Raw genomic sequence first — 22,051 nt, 5'->3', positions numbered from 1 at the left:
CGCATGTACATGTGGTGGGGTCAGGAGAGTCTTGTGTCGCATGTACATGTGGTGGGGGCAGGAGAGTCTTGTGTCGCATGTACATGTGGTAGGGTCAGGAGAGTCTTGTGGCGCATGTACATGTGGCGGGGTCAGGAGAGTCTTGTGTCGCATGTACATGTGGCAGGGTCAGGAGAGTCTTGTGTCGCATGTACATGTGGCAGGGTCAGGAGAGTCTTGTGTCGCATGTACATGTGGCGGGGTCAGGAGAGTCTTGTGTCGCATGTACATGTGGCAGGGTCAGGAGAGTCTTGTGTCGCATGTACATGTGGCGGGGTCAGGAGTCTTGTGTCGCATGTACATGTGGCGGGGTCAGGAGAGTCTTGTGTCGCATGTACATGTGGCGGAGTCAGGAGAGTCTTGTGTCGCATGTACATGTGGTAGGGTCAGGAGAGTCTTGTGGCGCATGTACATGTGGCAGGGTCAGGAGAGTCTTGTGTCGCATGTACATGTGGCGGGGTCAGGAGAGTCTTGTGTCGCATGTACATGTGGTAGGGTCAGGAGACAGATGGAGTAGGGAGACACCAAAGTTGGTGGGGTCGGGACACCAACAGTAGACAAAAAAAATGTACCCATTCAGGGACTAGAACCTGATTCTTCTGCTTGACCAGTGTACATACAGACCACTAAGCTAGATCTTGGGAGTGAGTAGGGTTTTTTGCATTATTCCAGTTCCATCACAGCATGGGATGAAGGAAGCCACTTTTAGCCACATTCTGACCACAAGTGACACCAAGAATGCCATTGACACATTGTACCCATGAGTGAAGTCTAACCCCAGCTTGAGGCCTGATGAGTTGAGACTGTGCCCAATAAGTGACCCCACTTCCCACACCTCATGAGAGATGTCATATGTGTTTTATAATACTGCATGTTGTGTGTACCCAATATGTTAAAGAATAAAGAATGTGTGTTCTATAGTGCTAACCCACATGGATACCCCACTAACACACAATATAATGACTCAGAGCCAACCAGTTCTTCTTTTATCCCTTTCATGTCGACTGCTAGGCAGGGCAACAACAAGTTCCATATTTTAACATTCTTTAGTGGAGACACGGCCAGGGATAGAACCACTAACCCTCAACTCTCCAGGCAGATGCTCTATCCACTAGACCATGGCAGTCTGTGTGCACTTATATTGGTGTAGGGAAAGCACCATGTTGTTTATGTAATTCTCTAGTGAAGCCAAGCATGGATACACCATATAGACTGTACATCAGTCATCCTTTACCTGCATTCAGGTCCTGACTTTTGCATGAATGGGAAGAATAATTTGGAGTCCAGTGAACTGCTTCAGGACATACACAGAGCACATGCTGTATGACAATGAGCCATATGTGTGTGTTGATCAGCATTGCTGATGTTAGTTCTCAATGTTAGGCCATGAAAAAAGAAAAAGGAAATAGTTCTCATCATGTGGGTAATATAGATTTCATTTTTCAAGACTTCTGTAATTTTTGCTTTTGTAGACAAGTTTCTGGCTTTCAGTTGTCTAGAATGTCCAGAATGGGTGTATGATGAGGAAGAGTTATCTTCCCTTACTTAAACTGTGGCATCGGGGTTGCTAGCAAGTTTGTCAAAATTATTGACTAAAGAAACAAACGACAAAACTAGTGACCTGGACTTTTTGAAAATAAGCTCTTGATGAGAAATATTTTTTTATGGCCTATATGTTAAATGGATGCAAATGTTATATATATGCAAAAGACTTGTCTACAGAAATATGAGTGACAGAGAGACAGGTTATTTGTTCGAATGAGGGTAGATTAAATAAATACTCTTTAAGGTTATTTTCACATTGGATAAAACAGAATTGCATACTAAAGCACATCCAACACCAACAGATTCATTCCATCCTACAGACAGCTTCATCTACTACCACTTGTAGCAACAAGCATCAAGGGTTCCTCATCGCATCAGGACAACAGCTAACAGTCAACTGCATCTATTCTACAAGACTAAATATTTCCTGCCTCAGCTGCTGTTTTTCACATCCACACGACAAATCGGACAGGTGGCAGTGTTCTGGAAACAAGGAAATGACATCATTATTTCACTGCATTTCTAAGAAGTACTAAGCCAGATATTTCTTCAATAAAAACCAGGTTGGAAATGCTGGCCATCTTGTGAAATGGCCGACCGATATTGGGTCTTGAGTACATCTAAGAATTATTTTAAGACACTAATACAACATTTGTTGTTTTCTGTGTGTATGAACATATTTAAGCAATCATTGGCCATAACAGGTATGTACCATACTGTTTTTAGAATGTTCATTTTGCCAAATGTCCACCATTTCAAAAAATGTCAGCCATGACTGCTATTGGCATATTCAATAATAATTCTATAACTAAAAATCATTGTTGGTCAATAAAGTAACTCTCTGCTGTGTTTCACACGTTTATGACACATGTAACAGTTGTTACAGATATTGCCTCTATCCCACCATACAATATGAACCTATTTTTACCTATAGGTACCCGGCATTAGACTGCCTTAAGTTTTCAACCACCCCATAGTTTGGGATTACACAGTACCTAGAAATGATCAGCAGGCTCTCTGGACCAAAAAATAGTCAAGACTATTTATGTGGTAGGTTTGGTGAAATTTATGGCAACACACACACACCAATCTAAAGACATCGTAAACACCCACCTTAAGCTACTTACCTATACAGGGTTGGTGAAACTCATGACAACACACACACCAATCTAAAGACATCGTAACCACCCACCTTAAGCTACTTATCTATACAGGGTTGGTGAAACTCATGACAACACACACACCAATCTAAAGACATCGTAACCACACACCTTAAGCCACTTATCTATACAGGGTTGGTGAAACTCATGACAACACATACACCAATCTAAAGACATCGTAACCACCCACCTTAAGCCACTTATCTATACAGGGTTGGTGAAACTCATGACAACACATACACCAATCTAAAGACATCGTAAACACCCACCTTAAGCCACTTATCTATACAGGGTTGGTGAAACTCATGGCAACACACACACCAATCTAAAGACATCGTAAACACCCACCTTAAGCCACTTATCTATACAGGGTTGGTGAAACTCATGGCAACACATACACCAATCTAAAGACATTGAAACCACCCACCTTAAGCCACTTATCTATACAGGGTTGGTGAAACTCATGACAACACATACACCAATCTAAAGACATCGTAACCACCCACCTTAAGCCACTTATCTATACAGGGTTGGTGAAACTCATGACAACACACACACCAATCTAAAGACATCGTAACCACCCACCTTAAGCCACTTATCTATACAGGGTTGGTGAAACTCATGGCAACACATACACCAATCTAAAGACATCGTAACCACCCACCTTAAGCTACTTATCTATACAGGGTTGGTGAAACTCATGGCAACACATACACCAATCTAAAGACATCGTAACCACCCACCTTAAGCCACTTATCTATACAGGGTTGGTGAAACTCATGGCAACACATACACCAATCTAAAGACATCGTAACCACCCACCTTAAGCCACTTATCTATACAGGGTTGGTGAAACTCATGGCAACATGGCAGTATGCGTAGACTGTCCCCCTCCTGGTAGTCACACATGCAAATGAGGCAGTCTGTGGTGTCGTTGCCGCTGCTGTCGCTGCTCTTGAACTTGCGTATAGGGAGACGGTTCAACTCGGACTTTGTCATGCCCTTCTGCTTCACTTCACCCAGAGACTCTGCTAACTCCAGGAGCTCCTGGGAATATATGAGGGTGAAGGAATTGAGAATTGGAGGACACCCAAGAGAGCACATGGAAACTACAGAGTAGGCCATGAGTGTTATCTCTCAGCCCTTGGTGAGGGGCACCATTCACAAGTCTAATAATCAATAATTAGGAGAAGGTTATTGTATACTTATTTGCAATTTTGTTTTTGGAAAAAGTTTGAAATGTCCATTTGTTCAGATGAAATAATGTTATCAATTTGTGATGCCATGAACAATGGATGACATCACATCATATTGTTCTCAACTATGTGACATCATGAAACTTCAACTGACCAATCACCATTGAGAATCACCAATGTGCATTCTCAAAGGAATTGTGGCCACGCACCCCTACTCATCAACCATGGAGTTCTTAGGATCTACATCTGACAGAGTCCCAAGAAGTCTGATATTACTTATATCATCCATAGGAGACAGCTAAGAACGAAAGAGAGTTAGGATTTAACCAGGGATTTGAACCCAGGTCTTCTGCATGATGAGCAAATACACTAACCACTAGGCCATGTTGACATGTTGTGTTTTGTGCTAATAACATCAGTACAAATTTAAAATGCACATGTATATTTCAAAGTGGCTGGCATCTCTGTTGATTAAGACAACACACCTCATAGTCATTCCCATCCCCAACAGGGCTGTGTAGATTCCGGAGGAAGCGGCCACCATTGTTTCCCCTCCTTCGTCCACGGCGCTGTCGACAGAGTGAAAGGTAGCATTTTACATGTAAGCCATAGTTGACAACATACTTCAGTATGCAATTAGCTCTACGTCTAGAACACTGCAACTCAAAGACTTAAATTTTCGGCTTTGTCAGTTAAGTGGGTGCAGGGGGTGCCACCTCTTTTTGACACCTTTGTCAACCTATGTCTGACTGTCTGTCCAACATGAGTTTGTTCCCTTTGTGACTTGTGAGTGTGCCCAACGCTTTGCAAAACCCTTGGTATGCATCTGTTCTGTGATGAAAGATTGCTAGATGATATAATATTTCACATACAGTTGCTCTCATGTTACAACTCCATTGAAGGGATATAAACATAGCCATGAATTCAGTATATAAGATAAATACTATACCTTGGTCATGTGTTTATGTTATGCTATGCACTTATGCAGATTAGCATTAGGTTAGGAAACGAGATAGCATGTGCTAGGTCAAAAGATGATAAATCTCATAGGTCTTCATTGTCACAAGAAACCAAGCAGTTCCTGGATCAGCTCCAGTAGTTTTTGGTTGCACTTTGTAGTTTTTGTTTTTATATCTCAAAGTCCATCAAACAGGTGAGGTGAAATGGGGCTTAACGTTGCATTTAAGATTATTGCAATCATATAGTTATGTGAAAGTGTGTGTTTGGGTGCTTGTACATATCTGGACTAATGATGGTTTTACAGTGCCAGCCCACTGTGATACCATGCAGCAGCTTAACATGAATACCCTACTCAGAAATAGTATGCTGACTCCAAGCCGACCAGTCCTTGTTTTAATTAATATATATTTACACTAAGGTTATGTTATTATAAATCCTGACGTGTTAGCGTTTTGCTGCAGTCTGTCGATCCATAAAGCCATCAAAATGTAGCCATAATGACCCTGACAACAACTGTATGGTGTTCTCTACTTCAGCTCATACTCACAGTGACGGGGGAGTTGTCTAGAAGAGCCAGGATGTGTGCTTCCATCAGAGCTGCAACACAACACCAGTCATTTCACTGACAGACTTCACTGCTTATAGAAATTAACACATGTTACATGTTATGAGTACAAATCTCTCCCTTATTGGATAACTGGATGATTTAACGTCTTGGAGACAAATCCATTTTTGTCTACAGATTATGGGGAATAAGGTTAAAATGCAACATTTTTGTAGCCAGGGACAGGTAGAACATTTTGTTTAAATATGACACTTATGTGCCAAGAAGTTATTAGAAACATTTTCAGTGCAAGTATTACAGATGAATGATCGACAGAACATCATGACATGATTTAGTCAGGGTCCACTAAAAATGACAATTATCACCTGTAAGTGCGACACAGAAAGACCACCAACCAACACCAATTTAAAAAATATTGACAATTTCTTTCATTACCTTCATTATGCTGAATCAATTAATCAATTACTGATTGATGAGTACAGATCTATCCCTATGACAACCAGGTAAAAAATCAAAACACGCAACCAGACCATCCAAAGTCTCTTTATTGGAGACGGAAACAGAAGTTTACCAAGCAGAAACTGTGGCTGTAGGAGCTGACAAAATTGTGAATGTCGTGAAGCTGTGTTGGAGCTCATATCTGATTTTAATGAGATTGGGTCTACGGGTCAGAGAATTTAAAGGAATAGTATTCACCTAGAGGGTGGTCAGACCCAGGAGGAAAGCGTCGAGCACCATGCTGGAACATAGGATGCTTAAATGCAAGATATGCGTCATTACTTTATGTGAAAATGGTACATATTTAATATTTAAATATCGAGCATGAAAGCTCGGAACAATGTAAAGCACATCTTCCCGAGATAAGAGCGTTCACTCGCCTTTTCCCAAGTCAAGTCTTGTTTCCAACATTGCCACATCAAGCTTACTTTCCTGTGCTAAATTTGATTGGACTATCTCACATATCAATAGTCAAATCAGAGAACATTTCACAAAATCAAAATCCATAACTGGTACACTTTCCTATGAAAGTGATTTACCGCTGCCCGTCTTTGTTGACACATCTGTTCAGCTTTTAAACCCCCCATGATAGCCTATGTTTTGTGTCAGGGATGAAATCGCAAATGTTTTTCGCCTATGGTAGTCGCCATCTTTGTGAAGCTATACAAGATAAGAACAGCGATCTGATTTGATATCGTGTTTTCATTACAAGGGGCATAACTCTTGATCTATGCGAGGTGGTGTCAGAATCGAGCCAAGAAAAGTGGTCTTGATGTGGCAAGGGTAGAAACAAGGGTGAGTGAGTGAGTTGGGTTTAACGCCGCTTTTAACAGTATTCCAGTTATATCGCAGCGTGTCAGCTTAATGTGGGAGGAAAGCCCGAAGTGATGCAGGTCTCAGACATTTACCACTTCGGTGAAACCCACGAGCACGGGTATGGTGCTGACAAACCTAGAAACATAATCGGGGCGAACCGGGATTCGAACCCACAATCATAGGTTTCTGGCGTGCCCAAGGGACGCAACTCTGCACGGCGAATTGCAGCGCCTTAGACGACTGGGCCACCTGTGCCCCCGTAGAAACAAGGCTTTGATATAGGCTAGTGGACACGCTTGCCTCGGGAAGATGTGTGAAGCATGGTTAGTTTAAGAATCAATAAACAGGAGAAAAGGAACAAGATTAACATAGCAATACATGGTTCTAACAGCTGAACACATCAGCATGAAAACAATGCAATAAATATTGTATTAGTACATAGCATATTCAACAGAAAATTTCTTCAGCATATGGGAGAAAATTGGAAAGAAATCAAACAGTACTGTACTAGTAGTTCTATATTTTTAAGTGACTTGGGACAAGCGGACTAGTGGCCATGTCTAACCAGGATTAGGGGCCAGTGAGTGACTGAAGATTACAGCATCAGAAATCTTGCAGCTACTCATGATGAGCGGTGAGGTGAAATAGGGTTTCAAGTCACACTCAAGAATATTGCACTAATACAGCAATGTGCATGCACGTGTGTGTGGCTGCTTGTACTTATCCAGATTTATGTCAGTTTTACAGTGACAGCCCACTAGATGAACTTTATTTCACTAATCTTCAGAGTTTGTAGCTAGTCCTGCTTGAATAAGACAAAAATGTTTGCTATGTTTACATATTGTGTCAGTTTTATTTTATTGCAATTTGTAGCAAAATGGAGGCATTGAAAACTGGTTTCAAATTATAGCCCTCAAAAGCTACTTGTCAATGAACACTACCGCCATTGGATTTTTACTTTACTGGATTTGACAATTTAGTAGTCTCGGGCTAGTGGACTAGCGTAAATATCAAGGGCTGCTTACATTACACATGTTACAAAGACATCTTGAAACAAAAGGATTTGCTATGACAGTATTTACCTCAAATCCTGGTCCATCTACAACAAGTTCCTCATAAGACACTTCCTCCGGCTCTGCTGCAAAATCAAGCCAGATAAATAACATGACAAATATAGGAAAGGAATCAGCTTTAAACCCTAAATAATCAAACAATGACTTTTTAAAATGACCTTACAAATTAATTCAAAAACCATTTTCAATATGGCTGCCTGAGTGTTGCTTAAAGTCAGATTTGATTCTGTGCACAATTCTTTTTAGATACCACAGCTTTGCTCATCCATGCACAGTTTTAGCTTCATAGGCTTTGTAGTTGCAGTGCATATGACCACAAGTACAAAATTATGAAGGGCTGATTGATGAGCCATGAGATACATTCAATTGACATTCAGTCAGGCGAGATAAAAAGACATTGAATCTCTTTTGCCAGTCACTAAAAGCACTTTGCAGATACATTTCTATCAAGAAATATATCTAAATAGGTAAGTTAAAATGGATGTTGTAGCTCACCTGATATTTTCTGGAAAATAACCCATAAATGTCATACAAGAATAAAACAATAATATGTTATAAAAAAAACAATGGATATATATCTTCAATGCATGCATATACCTATCAAATTACCCACACAACTACAGGGATTATCCTGGAAATTGTTACCTATGAGAGCAAATATCCCCTGGTCCCAAAGCAATGAGAATTTTTGAAGATGAGATTTTGCTAATTAGTAGAGACATTTCATCTTCAACAGTGGAAACTGTATTTGATTTTTGTTATTTTTGACTATGATGCAATTAATGTTGCTAGGTTACATAGATATATCCTCGCGTAACCTATGTTCAAACCCTTAATTATTCCAGTGCAAATATTTAAAGATATGTGTATATTATTGGATAATGATCGTTGTTTAATTAGCAAAAAACTAAGTGAGAAGGCGGCGTTTTTGTCATGAGCAGCAGCCAGAAAATGTTGACAAGTAAACGGAAGTTGAAAAGATTGTTGACATTCACAATGTTGACGAGTTAGATATGAATGATTAAGTCAAATTTTTCACTTTTAATGTACAAATCTGGAAGCAAACATACCGTAGCATATTTTAAACTCTGTTTGGCCACTAGAAATAATTCAAAATTTGTAATTCTGGTCATTCTTGCATTCTTGAACGTTTGTGATAACTCTTCCACCAGTGCTGCCTGACCTAAAGGAAAGGTGAATATCAACTAAACTATGATCGTGTGTGATCTGAAATTTGTATATTATTATGGAGAAAAAGTTGTAAATATAACCATTTAGTTTTTGTTTTGTTGTCATTCCAAAATTGAAATTTGCCTTCGTTTTGAAACTTTACCCGCGATTGTTTTTTAGCAGATTTCTAGTAGGACTTAAGTGACAAAAAAGTATGTCTAACAATATGTAACTTTGGTGTCGTAGATAACTGTTTCGAATGGAATAAGAAGTTCGTGCACTACCAACATGTTAATGTTGTAAACCCGACACTCATTTTACCTAACGGAAATCAACAGTGTTGCGCACTTTGCTATAGTCAGCTGATGCAAAGCTCCATGCAGCGATATAGGAATTGGTTATGCACAGGGAGAGATCACATGCAGTGTTGCCAGTATGCAACTTGTTGTTTTGATTGACACCTTTTAACAAATGAAACAAACTATTGTTTAAGTTTTTATTGGCATTTTGAGGTACGGTAGGTAATTTTATTGAAGCAGTAAGACGTTTTCAACGCTTGTAAGAGACAATGAGAGTGACAATGCAGATGAAATTATTGAAAGTGTAACAGTTAGCGACTTTAAATCGCGCTGAATGAATGTTGATGTGATATCTAGGACAACTATGCGAGAATATCGCGGAATTGTGCCATAAGTCAATCCCTGCAAATACACATGTAATCGGTACAAAGTCTAATTGAATGTTTGCAATAGCAACTGAGCCAAAATGTCACGGGTTGTTTATATGACATACCTGCAGCAGCTCCTCTACGTCTTCGGATGACAGGCTGTCGGTTGCTGTTGTAACCACGGCGACGAACAGGACTACGACAATACTGTAGGAATGTTGGGGAGAGTGCTGGCGGACATGCTGCCTCCTCTGCTCCAAATGCCCCTGCATGGTCTGACTGAGCAAATCCTGCATCCGCCTGATGGAGGGACATTGCAAATTCCTTGTCCATCTCTTCCTGGAAGGTCAAGGCCACATAGACATGAGTGGACACAACCAATCTCATTAAAATCAGACCTTAGTTCTCGCTACCGCTGAACAAAGATCTGAAGACATCCCATTAGGGGTCACGTCAGAACGACCTTTCATCTGACCAATCAGAGCGTCGCTTACCAGATTATGAAAGTGACAGGCGGAATGAGATTTCTAATCATGCAATTTCGAAAACTTTTAACACGTGGTATTCCGAACGATAGTTACGGGTTTAACGACTGAATCCATACAATCTAGACCATCCATTAGCCATTCCAGAATGTTCTTTTGTTTAGGTTTCAAATTTGTAATCGAGAATTTCTCAAAAGGAGAGAGTGGCATTGATATTGAGTAGCATTTTTGGCTATGGGGTCAGCAGTCGTATAAATTTGGAGACTCATTAATTTCAGTATTTACAGTATTACAGTTGCAAAGATAATACAGATCTTGAGCATAATGTTAGATAATAAATAGGTTATGACACAAGGACCAAAATTTATAGAAGTAGTCAATTCTGGAACTTAAGATGGCTGAACATTTTGAAAGGACACAGTTATTATAGAGTTCTGCTGCAAGAACCTAAAAGTTGGTATACGCTTAGTGTATCTCTACTTAAATATGATAGATTTGAATCACATACAATCAAGTCTCGTAAATCCGACGATCAGTTTATCCGACACTAATGATGGGAACCAATTAAGTCAGTGCTATTTAGACCTGTTAATCCGACAGTTTCGTTAATTCAACAAAGTAATCAACATACTCTGTGGTCATCTGCCTGCGAGTACACAACCCATGTTTTGATATGAGGTGAATCGGCTAGTAGCTGCATTTTACAACGGCTGCAGAGATAAACGTGCTTAACAATAAACAATTAATGCTCTAATTAAACAAAACAGGATTTATAACATAACTCAGATACAAGTTCTCGCTGTGACTGAGGATATCCTATTACAGGTCACATCAGAAGGACCTTCCGCAAACTCTGACTGACCTTTGAAATGACTGACAGGAAGTCGACATTAGCCAATAAGAAAGCAGCTTTCTTAAGCATTGTGGCACTAGTTTCAAACTGGCGACTTCCTTTCAAGACTATGCTTTCAAAGATTTTTTGAATCAGTCATAGAATCCGTAATAGTAGTTTTGTGTTAAGGTTTAGAGGTTGCATGATTTGAAAACACATTCCGCTAACAATGTAACATAACAATATGAATATTTCTTTTTCCTCTTTTTTATTACAATGTGTCTGTATGGTTATCCATCATGTAGTTGTCCGATTTTCGATCACGAACGTTCATCCGACATACTCGTTAATCCAACATAATCATATGCAACCAACCATGTTGGATTAACAGGACTCGACTGTATTTTTAAAAGATCTAAGTATTACATCCTACCTGCAACCTGCGAGCATACTGTTCATCATCTTCCATCTGTCTCACTAAACTCACAGCCTCGTCTGCGTCATTGCTGACTGACACCTCAGACATCAACCGTGTCGTCGTTGGAGAGATACCGTCATCCAGAGCTGCTAAATAGTGCTGACACTGTTAAATCTGACAGTTGCGTTCAGACTTAATGGATGGCACTGCTTCCATGCACAATATCATATTATCTTCTAACAGTAAACTATGTTAACATGTTAACAGTCCTATGTATCCATGGTTCATTCCAATCTTGAGCCACCAAATGTAATCAGCATAACGCATTACATGTATGTAACAGAAAGGGATACATAGTGACAAAACAGGCCTGGACTGCTCTACTTGAATTCCAACTCATAGCTGTGGAAACTGACCCGTCAAAATTCTATTTGTCCTATTAATCTTACATAATAAAAGTCTGTATCCCTGGGTTATGGGACGCTTAAGAAACAATTGTAGTTTTCTCTCTATTCACATCAACAACTGTGATACATCTCATTCCCTTATAAAAGACAACTTTCTCTTAAACACAAGCCATCATCTATGTATTTACAATGTCTGTGTGATGCTACACCCCCAATTATAGTGTGAGTAATCGTGATAAACATGGCCGTCCGAAAACGTATGATGTTCGAAAACGTATGATGTCCGAAAAACCTATGATCCAACGAAAATAACACTAAAATCTCCTGAAAATTATGCTAATAGCCATGTTCGGGCGAGCAGACTAAAACATTTTTGGCACAGACTGCTTTCACAGGTTCAGGTTGGATGCTATAGTATTTGAATTCAGCAATTCTTCACCACTCGCCCCTTTCCGTAATCTGCAAGAAGACTCGTCCCCCTATCGATGAATGTTATGTGTGAAAATACAAAAGAACAGTCAGAACATTTTTAGTCCACTAGTCCTTATAATGATAACAAATAGCAAAACAGTTAAATAAAGCATATTTCTACTAGTCCTTATAATATCTTAACTATTGGCCAGTTTGGCAAGGTCTACAGGACTAGTGCCAATTTCTAACCCTGCAGAATGAGAGTATGACTTCAAGTACATAGGTCAAAGAATCCCATAGGAATAATTTTTGTCTTGCATTCAGAAATATACCCCAGATACATTTAAATGTGTTCAATAGCATCTGGTACATATATGACATATGGGGGAAATAAATGTGAATCATTACAATTTGTTTAGTTATGCCCGTTTGCACTTAGACGGAACTCAGTCTCAAAAAAGAGGGGCACGAGTTGCTATTCGGCTTGTCCAGGAATAACAGGAGTTGGTCACGAAAGGAATCTGGCATGTCTGGAGCCCCTCTAAATCTTTCACTGCTAACATTGGGGACATACAAGGACCCCTTGACTTACATGCCCAATTTGGAACACTGTCATCCCTGAAACCATGGTAACATGCGTAACAGCATCAATAATTACATTCATCAAGCTCACCACTATTATTAATATTTCCAATCCTGTTCCGTCTCAGCCCTGATGCCCGGGCATGTCGTCGGCTGCCAGTCCGGTTCCTCATTGGCTGGGGAGTGATTGACAGATCAAACTCGGGCCGCCGATTAACTGCAAGGTTGAATACTCCCAGAGGGATAATATCAGGAGATGGCGATCTCTCAGGTCTTCCAACATCAACAGATATTGGGTGGGTCGGTTCTATATGAACAGTCTCCCGCCTTGCAACGTCATGCGTAGGAGTCTGAAAACGACAGTTATTATGCATTCCATTCACACGGCTCTGGGGGGAACAAAAAGTAGGACTGTCTGAACGTGTGAGATCAATACTGTGAATAATGTTGTTTGGTTTTGTATTGTTCACATGTAGTGTTTGAGATGGAGTGGCAAATTCAGCACTGGTCCGATACACGTTGTTCTCAGGTCTATTGAAGGTAAGATTGGTGTTATAACAACAGTTCTTCCTTGCATTCCCAGAGTTATCAACCCTGTCAACATTGGATGGCTTCGGTCCCCCAGGTGGCAGCTGATTGAGAAAGGAAGACTCGGATATGCTGATTGTCCTGGGAGCAGAGTTATCTCCCCTGTGTACTGGTGGAGTACACATTATCACACTGTCATTGTTTGATGAACCCAGAGAATCATTCAACAGGGAAGTGGGTGAACGGAACGAATTATTCCTTGCAAAGCGGCACGACGGACGAGGCTCTTGTTCTCCTTGAACCCGATGCTCCGACTGAGATCTTTGAAGGTTTATACTACTGGCTGGTTCGTTACAACTATCAAACAAAGATGGTCGAATTTTCTTGCCATCCTTTTTGGGAAACAAATTCCTTCGTCTATTTAAAGCCAGCTGCTTGAGCGTTGCATCTTCACCGACTTCACAATCCCTGTTTTCCCTGACCCTATTCTGCTTGATATCTTCGCACACTATGTCGTCAAATTTTTCAGTGGCATTTGTGTCAAGTGTCTGGTGACCTTCTGGCTTAGGACTCACAAACTCGGTCACACTGGTTTTACTGGGCTCTCCCTTACCCTCACACTGTACCTCAGTCTTCACCTGGACCTCTGAGACATAACTGGCATCGGGACCTATAACTGCAGCAACAGAATGGCTTGGAACAGCTTCCTTCATCTGCCTGCCCACAGATGGGTTTTTGACAAGGTTATTTCTTATTTTAAGTCTATCACTGATGGTGTCTATAGCTACTTCTGATGAAGATTTCATAACTTTCTTGTCATGTAAAACTGTACGTAGAGGAATACTATCATCATCACTTTCAGACTCTGACTCTGATGGCCAGCCAAGGTATCCAGTTCCAAAGTGAGCATATTTGTAACCGTTCGTCGGAGACTGTGGTTGGTTTTTATCTTCACGATCAGAATCAGATTCAATTTTCGCCAGCCGTTTCTCTCGTGCGACTCGTAGTTTCTCGAATGCCTCTTTCCGCTCTCTGTTCTTAATATCAGCAGGTTTGTAGGGTGAGATGAAGCGATCAAGACTCTTCTGCATTGCCCGGGATCTTTTAGAGTCAGAGTCCTCTTCTAAGCTGGGGTGAACCTCTCGCTCCCTCTTGTTCTTACAACGCTTAAACACTGGGCTGAAGCAAACAAAATGAACTTAAATATCTTTTATCAATATGTAACCACAGCAACTAGACTAGTCATCACTTTCAAATAAAGCAGAACAGACATCTATCATTATAATGAGCAGGTGTAGAAGCAACGAAATAATTATCTTGACAATGACCTTTCTAATTGAACTAATCTTTTATCAAGTAAATCACATGATAGGATTCACATGATAAACTGATTAACATGGTGGTCTGATCGCAGGAATCAAATGTTTTAAGTGTGAGTTCAGATATAACAACCTTATTACTGTACATCCACTGTATTCACCATAGCAAACATCCCGGGGACTTACTTGCTGTTGGCAAACCATGTATGCCAAATACAGTGTTCTGCCAAGAAACTGAACAAGTGGTGACAGCGACCCCTTCAGCATCAAAACATGGGTCATTTTCAAAACATATGGGGCCACACTCTGAGAGATCATAAAAAAGCTTATAGTATTATGCACAGGTTATCGATGCAGAATCCCCTTCCACAGGTAACGCTTGCAATACAATAGAATGTTTGCCATGGCTTCTTACTCAGATGTAACGTTATGTACTGCCGCAACAATGTCTGATGTCAACTATTTAGTCTCAATAGCTTGTTTTGATCACCATCTCTTCAATGTGCTTGTTCGAAAATAATAATTTCGCTTTGTCATTGAATTTGATTTCACATGATTTACGCAGAGCTGACATATCACAGTATTTCTTTCTGACTTATGCTGTAACCATGTGTAGTTGCGAAGCCAGGTTCATTGAAAATTTCTACCTTGTGAAACTTTGCTGTTCGGCCATGGTTTATATGTTATGGTAAAAACACAATGAAAATTGTTCATATGAGAACTATATTTGTACAAATGTGTCATTCCTTGGTATAACTAAATACCACCGTCCGTTTAGGTCAGGGGCATAATAAACCTAGCTACATGAATGCGCCCGATGTCCCACTGAACATAAATATTATGTGCCAATCAATAAAGTATTGAGGGAAACCCCATGGGGCCACAGCTGCATTTTCTGTACATAATGTGTATTATACACACTGAAATAGATTACTTGAAAATACCCATAAATGTTGGTCATAGGGCACTTATTCATGTCATAAGGGCAGGGCATTTAATATGGCAAATATGGTACCTATAAAGTGCCCAGTCACCTATACTACATTACTTCAAGCACTGCAAAATCAGATCCCGAACTCGGATAGGATACCTCTCTAAAGTTATGTGGACACCTTCTCAGGTCATGTCAGGTGAACCTTGAACATTTTACCACCCAAGTCCAATTGAAGGATGCATGGGGTCTTGAGCCAGTCTGATGTCAGCTTTCAAAAATTATTCTTCATTTCCTTACCACCTTGGTATGGAAGGTTAGTGGAAATGAAAATCCACACAGTACACAAATATTCTTTCAATGGCACTCCCTTTTGGGTGTAGATGCCATGGTGCTTAGAATCAACAAGGTGGTTTTTTTTAAAAATAACAATGATGCAGTCGTATTTTTCTATGTTCAGAAAGTGTACAGAATACATGTAAATATGACATGCTGTTCTAAATGCTTCGTTCCAAGAATATAGAAGCCGCAATATGGATTGGCTGATCTGACAGGGTCACCTGACACAACCGCTAATGAAGGTGTCTTCAGATATCTAACAATAGTTATCATTGTGTAAAATTCTAAGGATACTACCTCTATTACATCATAGCCATAAATTCCTGTTTATGCTGAGAACCACACAACAAAATTCAATAAATTTTCAACAGACGTCCTCTTCACTACGAACATAGCTAACAGTTGTGAGGGAAACCCTATCCCTCGCAAGAGACGCCACTGCGCATGCGCAAGGCGGGAATCACCTCACTTCTTTCCTGTGTGTCCAGATGACAAGGAAATGTTTTTGTTGCATACATCTGTACACATGATTGCTGTTCCACACTTACAAGCCACACTAGATCATCTCAAGCTTCAGTAAAGGACAAGCAGTGAGCGGTTCTACAAGCAGAGAACAGGGGTACAAGCAGGCAGAAGGCTCTCGTATGTAATTAGTTAGAGAATGTGTTGTGGGATGAGGACTTCATCCCCATCAAACAAAACAAGATTCAAAAATCTAAGGCTGAATATGACAGAGCATCCTCACACAGCCTCACCTGACACAACTGCTAATGAAGGTGTCTTCAGATATACAAGATCTGATTTCCATGAGGATAACATTCATTTGTATGCTTGTGTGTTCATTATGTTTGTCTTACATGTATCAAATGTTCTGGTGTCACTCAGAAGAGGTGTACCATGGGCCACTCAGCATGTATCAGATGTTCTGATGTCACTCATAAGGGGTGTACCATGGGCCACTGAGCATGTATCAGATGTTCCGGTGTCACTCAGAAGAGGTGTACCATGGGCCACTGAGCATGTATCAGATGTTCCGGTGTCACTCATAAGGGGTGTACCATGGGCCACTGAGCATGTATCAGATGTTCTGGTGTCACTCAGAAGAGGTGTACCATGGGCCACTGAGCATGTATCAGATGTTCTGGTATAACTCATAAGAGGTGTACCATGGGCCACTGAGCATGTATCAGATGTTCCGGTGTCACTCAGAAGAGGTGTACCATGGGCCACTGAGGATGTATCAGATGTTCCGGTGTCACTTAGAAGAAGTGTACCATGGGCCATTGAGCATGTATCAGATGTTCTGGTGTCACTCAGAAGGTGTACCATGGGCCACTGAGCATGTATCAGACGTTCCCGTGTCACTCAGAACATGTATTAGATGTTCTGGTATCACTCAGAAGAGATGGGTGTTATGTAGATTTTCAACATTTATGCTGTACTATTGAGTTAGGGACACATATTATCAGTGTTCCCGTTTACCGGTAATTACCAGTTTTTTACCAGTATAATCAGGCTTGGACCAGTAATTCATGTGACTACAAGTCTCTGTGGACCAGCAAATAAAGTACCTCATAAACTTTTGTTGTCGAACAAAACATTGGCGATATTCACAGAAGAATATTTTTCGAACGAAGTCAGCTGTTACCATCAGGATTTCCCCTTATCTATTTTTAGTGCAAGGAAAAAACATTTTGCTTTGCTTCGCTTCGAGGTTAAATATATATTTTTAGTGACTTAGTCTAGAAATATTTTTTGTAAAATAGAAAATTGTGACTGAACTTTGTGTGAATGAAACTAATTTACTTCAGAGATGACGTCACTGCATTGAATATGATGTTGAATGAATTAAAACCAGGTAACTTTATTTGTTTAGAGGTGGGACGGACAAAAATAGAGGGGACTGGTAATTTTTTGAGTTGCCAGTCCAACAGGACTGCCGGCGGGAACAATGATTATTGAGTACAGATGTGGAAATCTAACATGTGTCTTTAGTAGGCCACTGAGCATGTAAATGAAGGTGAATGTGGTTGACATTTTTACAATTTGCACAATACCACTGAGCTTTCTTTGAAGGTGGGATTCCCTTGAATAGGTATATTTCTTGGATCAACAAGACTCAATTTGAGCTTGTACATATTGCAGTGTAGGTCAAGAAACAGGCATAAGAAGGTGACGTGATCATGCTAATATGACAGACAATACATCAAAGCATGTCTATCATTATTAGTATGTTTTATATCTGTGCTCAGCAAGGTCTCTAACAGCATGCATGTCAACATTTGTGAACAAGAACTAACCTTGGTGTTTCTGGGATGAGTAAGGAGTCATATGATGCACCATGAGGTGTGCCAGACTCTGAGGATTCGGCATCTGCATCTCTTGCCTCCTCTGGACCACTGTCTGATAAGCTGCGACTCAATACAGGCCGAGATGGCTTCTTGTTCAATCGACTGAACAGGGACTCATTTAAATCCATTTTTACTGGAAAAAATGAGTAAGGACATATTTAAAAAAACATTTAAAAGCTGACAAAGAAAGTGACAACATAATCAAGATAACAAAACCTAAAACCAACCTATTAAAGTCCAGTTTCCACCCTTGACGTACTAGGCTGGAATTTCAGAGTCACATTTTGGCTGGACTAACAAGTCTATATATAGTACAATCACAATCGCTTAACAAAATCGACATCCGGTTTGTAAACAATATGGCAACTGTCATGCAGATTTTGGTCTATTGCAGGATTTGCAAACCATCAACTGGGTGTCGGCAGATATTTCCCAAATCTTTTCATGTTTAAAATCAAGAAGCTCAAATGATTTGATGCACTTTGCGAGGTAAAGACCTGTATTATAACACTATAGATCTGGATTATCAAATGTGTCTTGACTGGGTGCCATCATTTTGTTTGAAGCAAATGCATTTGATCTGAATGGTCAATAAGAGGGTCATAACTCATAATAATTGCCACTGATGGCGCTAAGATTGGGCCACAAAACTCCATTCTAGTTCAGTAAGGGCGGAAACTTAACTTTAATAGTCAGTCAACACCCTGAATAAAACCATGAAGTCACAACGTTATCTGAAACTGCACGAAAAAACATTACAGACCCTGTCAAAACATTTGCTGATAGGTTCATAATGTCAGTGTTTAAATCTTGTAACATGTAAAACCAACAGAGACTAACTTTTTACAGTTATCATTACTCTGTAATTACTTCACATGGTTACTTGAACCTGGAGATGTCTTATCTACATCACGGTTCAGGTCTTGCAAACACCTAAATTATATAAAATGTATTTCATGTTCTGTTACATATTTGTCACGCATGAAATTTACTGCAAGTTGTAACAAAATCAATTGATTATTCTCAGTAATGGAACCTTGCTTCATGCATTTGGTTACATTCAATATTTTCTATGACCTGCTTAGTTGTACTGAGGTTCAATTATAATAAACTTTACAAATATCTGCTAACCTTATTGTTCAATTTCACATGTTATCAGAGATCTGCTGGTAGGAACATTGAACAAACATGGCTGACGTGTATCAAATACATACAATGATTATAAATGTGTGGAGTTTCCTTCTTCTGCCAATAAATATGGCATCACTTGAAGAGTAACGTTTCTTTGAACACTTATTCATTCATACAGTATCCATACCAACATGACTGGCCCGAAATGGTCACTAAGCTCTGCGCCAGGTCATGTGAATAAACAATGTAATGAATGTACGCAGCTGCATCATCGTGCACGGTTCAATGATGATCGGGTCATGTATAAACAAGGCTGTGGAAATCACATTGTAAACCGTAAACATGAATAAAGTCACGCGCAATGCAACTTTGAGCGTCTGTTACGACTATTTAGTAATTGCATTATCAAATTTACTGTTTCGAGAACCGAACGAACGGGTCATTTCATCAGCAATATCGGATTATTGTAGAGACAAAACAAATACATTTTCCAACATCCGGTTAGAGGAAGTTCTCGACGAGATAATCACCGCTTCTGGGAAATAACCTTCGTGTCAAAAAATCTTACTTTTCGTGAAATATGTAATTATATCGGAACACAGCAAAGTTCTGAAATGACGTCCGCCATTACTGAAATACTGAACCAATGAGATCAGCTGTTACAGGTTTCATCGCTCGTTTCGTCGAAATGTTAAGCTAAGCAAGAAACGAAAAACGATTTTTTTACAAGTGCGATTGCAACAAACATTATTTCCAAGTCTTTCAAAATGTTACAAATTGGAAAATTAAAATAAGTTTTATTTCTCTTTCTCGACATTATATTGTCTTGTGAGAAGAACTACCCTACGAAGAGTGTGGAAGCTGCACATTAGTTATTTGTGTGTCGGCTTGGTCCCCCAACAAGTTTCATTCAGATCATTTGAGCACTTAAACTTAATGATGAAGATAAATATAACAATTGATGATGACCGTGCATAATCCTAAGGATGTCACATAAAGGACACATTAATATGCTAGACTTTGACATGAACATCAGACGGAACATGTATGTCTCGTTACTGGTGTCGACCCAAAATGTGTGAGTAATATGGGTTTGCTTTTACTCCGCCTTTAGCCATTATTTCGGCGTGGGCATGGTGCCGATAACCCTCGAAATATAAGATATCAGGGCAAATTGGAATTCGATCATTGGAACCATTAATCGAAGTTTCCGGGCACGCCTAAGGGACGCCAATTTTTATGGCGTTTTACAGAAAATGCACTAAGACATGGTACAACAAATACAAGTGGGATAGGTCGAATGTGAGATTCGAACGTAATCCGCGGATCCTGGCACAACCGAGGGACGCAATTCTACATAGAGAAATACGGCGTATTTGACCATTGCAGTTTCCAACGAGCCCCTACCGATACAAGTGACGCTCTTCCATAACGCTGCAAATGCACCACTTATAATCATGCATTCGACAATGACAACTGGTCTCTGCAATGAAAGTATTTTACAGAAAATACAACAGTTGTTAAATTACCTTAAAAAATAAAATATAGTGAACAGTAGGAAAGAGACTCTTTATTTTCAGAAACTGAAACTTGCCAACTATTATAGACTTGAACGGGAAATATTGTATATGTTTGTTTCAGGGTTTTTATGGCAGACTAATTTATTCATCTGCAATACGTTGTGCTGTGTTAAGAAGTCGCAGCTGTGCGTAAAGTATCAATTTGCATAACCAATGATATAAATAAATAAATAAATAAATTCAATTTATTTTTAAGGAGTTAACAGGTGGGGTAGTCTGGTGGTAAAAGGGTTCGCTCGTCACCCCGTGAGCCCGGGTTCGTTCCCAACTTTTGAACATTCACGCACGCACGCTGTGTGTGGGGGTGGGGGTGGGGCTTGTTACAGAGAATTCAAATCATATACGTAACAATTAAACAAAATGCATTTGGGATAAAGTCGTGAATTACTTTAGTCGAAAATGTTGTTTTCGGGCCAGACTCATGTAGGCTTATACAGGTTGCCGTGATGTACCTGGACTTATACCAACTGACTGACTCACTTATCATGACAAAGCATGCTATAAAGCGTTTATCACATACGTGTAACATATATTTTATACCGATATGTTCTGCTGGAATATGCTGAAGAATCTGAAGCGAAAATCGCTGAGTTACACCATCAAAACCAGACAATATCACAGACAAAAGAGGAGGATACGATGAATCTATACAGTTCTTTATACCCCTTAAGGTAGTGAGTCAGAGTGAATTGGGTTTAAAGCCGCTTTGAACAGTAATCCCGCTTTGTCACGGCGTGTCAACTTATTGTAGGAGAAAAGCCCCAATTGATGCAGGTCTCAGGTGTTTACCTCTGTTGAAACCCACGAACACTGGTAAGGTGCCGACAAACCATGAAACATAACCGGGGCGAACCGGGATTCAAATCCATCATAAGTTTCTGGCGCGCCTCAAGACTACTTGGCAACTCGTACCACGTCGGTGAAACACACGATACGGACATGCTGCTGATAAAACAAGAAACAATGACGGTATATCTGGGATTCGAACCCACGATTAAAGATTTCTGACACGCCCAAGGGACGGAGCCCTGCATAGGGACTGGACCAC

At 40.1% G+C, this 22,051-nt stretch overlaps 1 protein-coding gene across 4 annotated transcripts; it reads right to left on the bottom strand.

Moving 5' to 3' along the window:
• Window positions 1-699: 699 nt before the first annotated feature.
• LOC139462003 (uncharacterized) lies at window positions 700-20,056 on the bottom strand. 4 transcript variants are annotated; one of them, XM_071243494.1, is made up of 11 exons: window positions 19,992-20,056; window positions 18,242-18,425; window positions 12,916-14,531; window positions 11,440-11,573; window positions 9,815-10,028; window positions 7,862-7,917; window positions 6,162-6,219; window positions 5,448-5,497; window positions 4,426-4,509; window positions 3,567-3,791; window positions 700-2,067 (listed from the first exon to the last, which is right to left on the bottom strand). In XM_071243494.1, the coding sequence occupies exons 2-11, from the start codon at window positions 18,418-18,420 to the stop codon at window positions 2,017-2,019; spliced, it is 2,667 nt and encodes an 888-aa protein (XP_071099595.1). In that variant the 5' UTR covers window positions 18,421-18,425; window positions 19,992-20,056; the 3' UTR covers window positions 700-2,016. The 4 variants fall into 4 exon arrangements, with proteins under 4 accessions (XP_071099595.1, XP_071099598.1, XP_071099597.1 ...); XM_071243497.1 differs by having other exon boundaries at window positions 6,162-6,204; XM_071243496.1 differs by having other exon boundaries at window positions 7,862-7,914.
• Between the last annotated feature and the right edge of the window lie 1,995 nt (window positions 20,057-22,051).

Source organism: Haliotis cracherodii, unplaced genomic scaffold, assembly GCF_022045235.1.
Source record: "Haliotis cracherodii isolate W230 unplaced genomic scaffold, xgHalCrac1.p SCAF_15, whole genome shotgun sequence".
Classification (NCBI taxonomy): Eukaryota; Metazoa; Mollusca; class Gastropoda; order Lepetellida; family Haliotidae; genus Haliotis; species Haliotis cracherodii.
This window is presented reverse-complemented; position numbering and strand designations above follow the sequence as displayed.

What these genes read in the sequence shown, in the direction of transcription:
- LOC139462003 (XM_071243494.1), bottom strand. Translation starts at nt 18,420, where the DNA reads ATGGATTTAAATGAGTCCCTGTTCAGTCGATTGAACAAGAAGCCATCT. An exon ending in CTCATCCCAGAAACACCAAG is followed by an intron (nt 14,532 to 18,241) that starts GTTAGTTCTTGT and finishes TGTTTGCTTCAG; the next exon opens with CCCAGTGTTTAAGCGTTGTA. An exon ending in GGGATGGGAATGACTATGAG is followed by an intron (nt 3,792 to 4,425) that starts GTGTGTTGTCTT and finishes ATATATTCCCAG; the next exon opens with GAGCTCCTGGAGTTAGCAGA.